This window comes from Prunus dulcis, unplaced genomic scaffold (genome assembly GCF_902201215.1).
Source record: "Prunus dulcis unplaced genomic scaffold, ALMONDv2, whole genome shotgun sequence".
NCBI lineage: Eukaryota > Viridiplantae > Streptophyta > Magnoliopsida > Rosales > Rosaceae > Prunus > Prunus dulcis.
Genome location: NW_023010564.1, coordinates 1 through 9,209, shown reverse-complemented (window position 1 = coordinate 9,209; position 9,209 = coordinate 1). Strand labels below are relative to the sequence as shown.

Here is a 9,209-nt window from a genome sequence, read left to right as displayed (position 1 = left end):
AAGAGAATTACATGACAAAGTGCTTAGTTCATGTAGACTTAAAAATGTCAAAATATAAAGAAAAAACAACAGATAAGGGAAGACGATGATCCCAAATACAAAGGGAGGTGTCGTTGCTAGTTTTTTTCTTTCTTTCTAGATGCTTGGATTTGGATCAATCAATATGGAGGTTATATGTCATGGTTTTCAAATTTCAATTTCAACGTAAGCTACTATTTTCCTGAAATTTGACAAAAGGAATGGAATATGTTTCCTTAAATTAACGATGATATATATATATATATATACATCATACAGCTTTTATTAGTGAAACAATTCTAAACCTAATTAATGGGGTTATTGACTATTTTAGGATTTGGTCGTGAAAGCAAAAGCTTGACTGAGATCGATTCACACTCAAGTGATCGATTTAGGACCCGACTTGAGAGTTTTACGTACTACACATGCTTTTTCAGTTTGGTCTCTTTGATCTATAACTCTCACTCACTTATGTTGGAACGAAGACAGAGTGTAGTCAAGTCAACATGATCAATAATGATGTTGAAAAAACGTTGCCCATTTTGTGTATGTATGCATCATGCATGCGTAACACTTGATATATGAACACAAACATAATTATAGACGAGTGGAATGCGTGAAGCCCAATCAATCGTGTGTCACGTTTATTCATTAAATGATGTGACGTGTTACTTATTAAAATTAAATTAAATTTAAAATATGAGACATCATTAATTTGATCAACAAAATTTAGAGAAAAAGGAAAGAAAAGAGTCTTGTATGCATTTGTAACCTGCATAAATCCTTGGCGGATCAGCTGCCTGCTGAGCATGGTAACATTGCTTGCTTGCTTTGGTTTGTTGGACCTTGGAAGAATCGAGACCGACCGTTAAAACAAATGTACAAGTGTCGTGTACGGGTTGGGCGTCTATCATCATCGTATTGTGTAAGCAAGCAATGACCGCAGAATATAATAGGTATTGGGTGATGATGGATGCGTCTTTCATATATATATATATATATATATATATATATATCCTTTTATGGCCGGCCAGCCACCCCTCCCAAATACTCTAGATAATGGCGCGCAATTGGTCACGTGCCCAATGAAATCTTGCTTAGCGCTTCCACATGGAAAACCTCCTAGGGCACGTGGGATATAAGTTGGTTTAGTTTTACGTGGCAAACAACGACAGGAAGGAACACACAAGAAAAATAAAATACAAATTTTGGGGGGAAAAGAAGAAAAACGAAAGGTTTATATATCACACCCACCCACTATGTACTTGGCTTGGCCTTTTCAAAATGATGTCGGATTAGATGTTTTGTAGTTGTTTTAAGATGGCGGACATAGCTTGAGCTTCTTTTAAATATTTGGTTTCCCATAACCTAGAGATTCGAATTCGATTAGTCCGACGATACGTTTTGATATTATAATTAATCACACCATGCTTATTATTAAAATTGTGGAAAGAAAATTCATGGTTGGTCCTTATAGTTTATTGGATTTTTTTATTGTAGTTTATGTGATTTCAATTTTGGTAATTTGACCTGAATAGTTTAGTGCCCTCGCAATTTGAGGACACGTTTAAATATTTCGTTCAATTCCGAGTTAGAGTAAGCAGGTATCCCTAACATATTTAAAACGTAATTGGAAGAAAATTGATATAATTTGAAACATGTCATTGAATTAGGATAAATTTAAAATCACATAGATAAATTTAACATATTTGAAATTAGGAGGAGTGATAAAAAAAAGAGGGGCAAAATTAGAGACCAATAATGACATAGCAAAGTTAAAGACCACTAATGACATTTAAGTTTAAAGTCTATGATCCCATATGTTGAACTTGATTAAATTTATGAAAAATATATGATTCAGATTTCATATATATAAAAGAAACAAGAATCACATTCTATACCAATAGAAGTTTTCTTTCGTTTCTCAATGATGAAGTAAGACTAAGCTCATGAACTTATTATTCTAAGTTGGAACAAGTTGATAGAATTCCCTTTTTTACGTCCCTATGTCCCTACTGTGTGACAACGTGGGGACGTAAAAAAGAAAAGATATGCACTATCCATTTGATGATTGATGCTTTTCATTCCAATTTAAATATTTCTTGTTCCAAAAAGTAGTTGCAAAGAATTCCAAAAATTGCCTATTCAAGTCAATGATGCGTTATATTAATTAAAATAAAATAAAAATGGTCTCTTGTAACTTTTTTTTTTGTGTGTGTGTGGACAAATCTCTTGGTCAACGGACTGATTTTTTTTATTTTTTTGTACATGGGTCCAAAAGATTGGGCCTTACGATGGGCCCACCAATGGCCTTGAGGCCTGATAGTGTCAAAGCTACGGCGACAAAAAAGCCTAGCCCAATATATCCCCCGCCACGGGCTACCCGCCACCACGCGAAAGGGTTTTGGGCATTATACAAAATGAAAAGGGCATTTGTGTAATTGCACACCGTCTTCTAATGAACCAGATTTGTTTTCTCTGAATCTGAATTGCTATCACATTCGAGCTCTCATCACAGGTCATCGTCTCTCCCCTGATTTTACCCTCTTTAAACCTGCGATTAAGCTCCGTCTGCTTCGTTAGGGTTTTCATTTTTCTTTCATTGTTTTTTTTTTTTCTGCAGAAGGGGGCCTCTGGTTTTTGATCATCCCCTTTCTCTCCTGCAACATCTTCAATTTTCAGATCGGGCAGTGGCAGATCGCGTAAATTTGAATTTGACAAAATGTACGGCTTCGAGGCAATGACGTTCAACATTCACGGCGGGTACTTGGAGGCCATAGTACGGGGACACCGTGCGGGCCTTCTCACTGCCGCCGATTACAACAATTTGTGCCAGTGCGAGACCCTCGACGATATTAAGATGCACCTTTCTGCCACCGAGTACGGACCCTACCTCCAAAATGGTGCGTTCAACATCTATCTTTCTCTAGTTTCTTCGATTTTGTGAGCCCTCTGTTTGTTTCCTGAGGAAATTGAACAGAATTGGAAAATGAATTTTGGATCGTATGCTTAGATTTAGGCGTTTGTTCTGGACTAATAGTCTAGCTTATCGATCTGAGATGTAGGTTATATTAGGGCTTGGATTCGGTGTTGGTTCAATTGAATTAGAATTAGTAAGAGCAGCACTATGATCCAACCTTAGTGTTTCACGAATGCTATGGTTTTAAATGCGCGAACTTTGCAGGTGGATTAATATATTAGGGTGCATTTGGATATGCGTAATACAAAGGGGGATTTGGGTTTGGCTGCTTAGTTTATATTGTTTGCATCAAATGTTAAGTAAAGATAAAAGAGTTTGATACTTTTTGTTAATGGATTGAAATAAAACTTTTTGTCTAAGTGATTAAAGAGTGAATTTGATCTGCACTCTGTATAACTTCAATTGTGTTTCTGAAGAAGAGTATCACAATTAAGGTGTTCCAAAAATACGTGCATCATTGGGACTGTGTGAAACTGAAGGAACAAAAGTAGGCTCAACTTAATGGAAGACAAAAGGATCAATCTTTTTCCTTCTTATGCATACAACTACATTTGACAACTCTCTCTCTCTCTCTCTCTCTCTCAAGTCAATATTCATGCTCTGCTTATTTGACAACTTTCTTGCAGAACCTTCCCCGTTGCATACAACTACAATTGTGGAAAAGTGCACCCTTAAATTGGTTGATGAGTATAAGCACATGCTATGCCAAGCCACAGAGCCCTTGTCAACCTTTTTGGAGTACATTACGTATGTAGCTTGCTGACTGATTTTTGTTATTTTTTTTAGATGTAGTTTATTTTGTATTTTATTATAATATGAGAAAAGGTGTTGGGACCATAAACTTGATTTGGGCCTTGGCCGGGGTAGTACTGAGCATATAACACTGGGCCACTTTCTGGCCTTTATTCAAGGCTGGAGGATCTCTATGAAGTGTGAAATTACCACCTGTTGTGAACTTTATAAATAATTCATAACTAAAATTGAGTTGTGATTGGGAATTTAATGTTTCTTATGCTCCATCTAGATATGGCCACATGATAGACAATGTTGTCCTGATTGTTACTGGAACCTTGCATGAGAGAGATGTTCAGGAACTCTTGGAAAAATGCCACCCTTTGGGCATGTTTGACAGGTATTGCATCCTCATAGATTTCTGTATTTCATTTTCTTTTATTTTTCCTTGTATCTACGTGTTTTCTATGGCTTTTTTACATTCTATAAAACGCCCAACTGAATTTCATTTTTGTCTCCTCAGCATTGCCACCCTGGCAGTTGCACAGAATATGCGGGAGCTTTACAGACTGGTGCTTGTTGACACACCACTTGCTCCTTACTTTTCGGAATGTATTACATCTGAGGTACAAATTAGTGATCCCGTACCTTTATTTTCCAATTTTTTCTGTTTCTGTTTCGGTAGGCATCCTTAATAACATGTGTTATTGCATTGATGGATGAGATTTTTAATGTCATCATCAAGACAATAATGGAGCCTCATTAGTGTGTTCTGATTTTGTATTGCTCATTCTTTTTTACAGGACCTGGATGATATGAATATTGAAATAATGAGGAATACTCTTTACAAGGCATACCTTGAAGATTTCTACAGGTTTTGTCAGGTAAATTTTTATTTATAAATCAAGAGTTTCATTCAAATTTTGTATCTTCTCATTAGTTTGGTTTTGATCTTTTGGACAGAAACTAGGTGGCGCCACAGCAGAGATCATGTCTGACTTACTTGCTTTTGAGGCTGACAGAAGGGCGGTCAATATTACCATAAATAGGTATGCAAATATTGAGGTGCTGACAAGTTTTCTTGAGATCATAGCTTATGTGGTTTCAGCAATCTTTTCATGTCCTCATGCTATTTTTCCTATGCTGCAGTATTGGAACTGAGCTTACTCGAGATGATCGCAGGAAGTTGTATTCTAGCTTTGGTTTGCTGTAAGCTCTTTGGTCATCCTGATTTGTTGGTGGCTTTTATATTTTTAGGTTCTATTCTGGATTGCTATCTCTGATAACTATTTGCTTGTTTCTTACAGTTATCCCTATGGCCATGAAGAACTCGCTGTCTGTGAGGACGTTGATCAGGTATGCTGTGTGTTTCAAGTGGTTTTATTTCTTGCCTAAATGGTGCTCCAGCTCTTGCTCCGTCTTTTCATAAAGACCTTCTGCTATTTGGGGCAACAATAATGTGTTTCCTTCTGCATTATTATGTTTGAAGAAAAAGAATTAAAGTTAAAATTTATGACATTGTTTGTGTTCTCTGCATGATATCACCAGTCTGAATTTATTTCTGCCATACTTAACTTCCTTCTCATCATATCTGGTCTTGATTCTGTCAAATACCAACATCAGTTGGTTATGCGATCTCGTTACTCATATTCTTAACATTTTCAAGTTGTAGTAGTGGTTTTCTCTGAGCCATCTACTTGTTTGTTGTTGTAGGTCCGTGGTGTCATGGAAAAATATCCTCCATATCAGGCTATCTTTTCAAAACTATCCTATGGTGAGAGTCAGATGCTTGACAAGGCATTTTATGAAGAGGAGGTGAAAAGGCTTTGCTTAGCATTTGAGCAACAGGTTGGTACTGCAGTTACTGTGAATCCATGTCTGTTTCATTTTCTAGGCCACACTTATCCTCAGTTCTCCATTCAGTCACTTGACATCTTTGCCTTTCCTCTGACCTGCAGTTCCATTACGGTGTTTTCTTCGCATACATGAGGTTGAGGGAGCAGGAGATCAGAAATCTTATGTGGATATCTGAGTGTGTGGCTCAGAACCAGAAGTCCAGAGTTCATGACAGTGTGGTCTTCATATTTTAGTTGGATTGGGACTCGAGACAGATCATTAGAGATAATTATTTGTTCTTTTGCATAATCTTCTGTAAATCTCCTCCCCGTCTTATCCTGGAATGAATTGTAGAGATGGGGGTGCAGTTGCGTTGTTTGCAATATCTGGTGTTCCTAATAAGCACTTTTGCATATATTCCAATTGTTCTTTTTAGAGGGAAAATGCCTTAAATTCCGAGATCAAACATGTTTCAGTTGTGAGGATAAACTGAATTTATGTATTGTAATTTGAGATATAATATAGTAGCACTTATTTAAACTCATTACTATTTAGCATCTTGCATTTGGAAACGATTCTAACTTCCTGAAGGCTGTGGGCTGAACAGATTGAAGCTATAATCGTTGTCTGTAGATGTTCTCTTCCAAGTGGAAAAACAAAAGTACAATTAACAATACAAATGTGTCGGGGTTCGTCCAGTTGGTCAGGCTAGCGTGCCCCTTCCCTCACCTTTCAAATCTCCATCTCATAAATTTGATTCACTTAACTTGTATAAAAAATATAAGGGAAATAGCCCAAAATGCCACCATTTTTATAATTCTAACTGAAAATACCACCCATTTTTAAAAATTTTGGAACTATCACCTATAAATATAAAATTATTGTACCCTTATTGCACAGATATCTCTTTTGCTGAAATTTTATTGCCTCTGTTTTGCTGAAGTTCTCTCTCGCCCCTGTCTCTTCGCTGCCTCTGTTTCTCTTCACTCTCCAGGCTCCGAATCCGTGGGCCTTCACTCAGCTCCGACTGTCTCTTCTCTCTTCCTCTCCCAGCGACAGGTACTGTTCATCGGCATTTTCTTACCGTTTAAGGGTTTCTCTGAAGTTGGTTTAGGGTTTATGCATTTCTCTGAAATTGGCTGAGGGGTTTGTTCGAAATTGGTTGAAGGTTTAGGGGTTTCGCTGAAATTAGTTTAGGGGTTTGTTCAAAATTGGTTGAAGGTTTAGGGGTTTCTCTGAAATTGGTTTAGGGGTTTCATCGAAATTGTTTTAGGGGTTTGTCTGAAATGATCTGAGTATGATGATTCCTTGTTTCAAACAGTGAATGGGTTTCTTCTTTGTGGACTGATGCTTGCACTGCTGTTGTGTTGCTGTTGCTGTTGCTGTTGCTATTGCTGTCGTATTGTGTTTTTTTGCTAGTGTATTGCTAATGTAGTGATGTTGTGTTGGCATTTTAGTGCAGTTGTATTTTTAGTGCAGTTGTATTTTTAGTTTTAGTATGGTTTTATTATGGTTTTTGTAGCAGTTATTGAATGGTATTTGGTGGCTTAGTATGAGTCTTTATGAGCATTGCATTTAACCTTCTTAGAAGTCTAATTGGTATCTATTTTGTTTGTTGAAGATGATATCTAAAGTGTAAGACAATTAACCTGTGTATGGTGATTTCTTCTCTGTGGATCATTACCAAAAAATTCTCGCTGATTATAGTTTACGTAGAAAATGTGGCCATGAAAAGAATTTGTGGCTAAAACTCCATGATGGAAGCAACCATTTTGAAATATCTTAAGCAAACTGTTGGTGGCTTGCTAAATTCCTTAATTTTTTTCTCTTTATCTTCCAACGAGGTAGTGACCCTTCACATTACACTCAATTGTGCAAAGGATTTGCATGGTTGTCTGATGGAATCGAATAATAATTTACATAGAAAGAATTTCCTTTGTTATCGTTCGTAGTTTTTCATATATGAAAGAAACTTCTAGATTGATAAAATATCTCAAGACAGAGTTTGACAAAATCAAGTATTGTATAAATATTTGAACTTGTAAACTCCCAACCATATCATACTTTTTGTTTGAGAATAATGCTTGTTAATTCGACATATTTTTGTATAACTTTGTTTACTAAGTTTAGGGCTTGCATATTGGATATGGATGAGTTTTGTTTTGAACCATATGTGGTGTAATATGAGTTGTTTAAAAGTTTGCTGTTTTGTGCTTGATCATTGTGTGCTTAAAAGAAAGCGGGAAATGAGTGAAGATGGGAACCTACCACCAGCAGCTGTGGTTTAGAGAAATGGGGACATTGATTTTGCTATAAGCTAACTGTTTAAGCTTTTGCTTTTGTTGTTTGTGTATGGATACTTAGAGAGCTCTGTTTCTGAGGAGAACTTATAATTTTGTAATTGTACATGTCTTACAAACATTTTATACCGTTTTGATGGTTTATTTATGAATTTATCTTTGATTTTTTGTTAAGAAAAAACTGAAGGGATGGTGCCAATTTCTTTCATTTTCTTACATTTGAAAGGAGGGCCATAGTAGAGTCGGTACTGTGGTTGCCACTAATTCATAGGATGTTCCATTACATTATACCTTGAAGTGAATAAATTGTTTCCCGATATCTTGTTGTTTTTTTAAACTCTTTCTAGTCAGATAGATTTATATTGTTACTCCTGAATTGTTGTCAATTAGGCTTGTGCTAACGCACATTCCCATTCTAGCTGAAGCTGTCTCATGATTAGATGGTGTGATTATATGGTGTGTTGAGATGTGTTTTTAGATATTATATTATGCAGGAGTGGTAGAGTACTGGGTGTGTTGAAACTTGGCTTTGAGCCATTAAATGAGGAGGTCAGTTGTAAATAGCTGGGGTTTTGTTTATGATATGTATTTTTTGAATTTTTTTCACTTCATATCCTATAATAGGCTGTTCATAAGTGGTGATTGTTTATTGCTTGTTATTGTGTGGATTGCAACCGACTGAAATTCTGTTTATAATATTGGCATGCAGGGAAATATGGTTGGTGAAATGAAGTTGATGATTGCGGAGGAACAAAAATTCCAAGGGAAAGCATTGTCGTTATCCCATACGAAGACGGAAATCACTACGATCAAGGAGAAATTCACTTAACAACAGCTGCAAATGTTTGAACAGAGTTGTTTTGGTCATCTCCTAGGGATTGAGGACCTCAAGTGGACTTCTCCGATTGTCCACGGGTTGCTGCTCAGTAAAGCTGATCCCAAGACAGTTTCCCAACTGAACGGGATCAAATTCATTGTTGGCAAGAAGGTCATCCAATTCACGGCGCAGCAATTTTGCATCGTGACAGGGCTAAGGTTTGGAAACCTTCCCTTTATTCCGATTCCCACAAATGAGAACTGCTCATTGAAACGGAAGTACTTTGCCAACGATAAAACTGTGAACCTGTTGGAATTAGAAAAGGCCTTCCTCGAATGCGATGATGTGGACGATGTATTCAAGCTTGGATTCTTATACTTTGCTGTCTTTGTTCTGTTGGGCAGCGAAAAACATGTCCACATTGACATGCGATATTTGAAGTTGGCGGAAGACCTTGAAGACTTTGGGAAGTATCCATGGGGTGCTGTGTCTTATGCGAAGACAAATGAGTCACTGCTGAGGGCAC

General features: G+C 36.9%; 2 protein-coding genes across 2 annotated transcripts; both read left to right on the top strand.

The window, feature by feature from the left end:
- Positions 1-2,480: 2,480 nt before the first annotated feature.
- Positions 2,481-6,110, top strand: LOC117613744 (V-type proton ATPase subunit d2). Its single transcript, XM_034342317.1, has 11 exons — positions 2,481-2,536; positions 2,642-2,921; positions 3,625-3,745; positions 4,023-4,130; positions 4,254-4,356; positions 4,534-4,614; positions 4,694-4,779; positions 4,880-4,939; positions 5,038-5,086; positions 5,444-5,578; positions 5,689-6,110. The coding sequence occupies exons 2-11, from the start codon at positions 2,741-2,743 to the stop codon at positions 5,818-5,820; spliced, it is 1,056 nt and encodes a 351-aa protein (XP_034198208.1). The 5' UTR covers positions 2,481-2,536; positions 2,642-2,740; the 3' UTR covers positions 5,821-6,110.
- Positions 6,111-8,707: 2,597 nt separating this feature from the next.
- Positions 8,708-9,192, top strand: LOC117613745 (the record flags this gene model as incomplete). The annotated part of the gene is made up of 1 exon (XM_034342318.1): positions 8,708-9,192. A coding segment is annotated over exon 1 (485 nt), but the record flags the coding sequence as incomplete, so codon positions are not given.
- Positions 9,193-9,209: the final 17 nt, after the last annotated feature.

What these genes read in the sequence shown, in the direction of transcription:
- LOC117613744 (XM_034342317.1), top strand. Translation starts at nt 2,741, where the DNA reads ATGTACGGCTTCGAGGCAATGACGTTCAACATTCACGGCGGGTACTTG. An exon ending in ATTTCTACAGGTTTTGTCAG is followed by an intron (nt 4,615 to 4,693) that starts GTAAATTTTTAT and finishes TCTTTTGGACAG; the next exon opens with AAACTAGGTGGCGCCACAGC. An exon ending in TATTCTAGCTTTGGTTTGCT is followed by an intron (nt 4,940 to 5,037) that starts GTAAGCTCTTTG and finishes TGTTTCTTACAG; the next exon opens with TTATCCCTATGGCCATGAAG.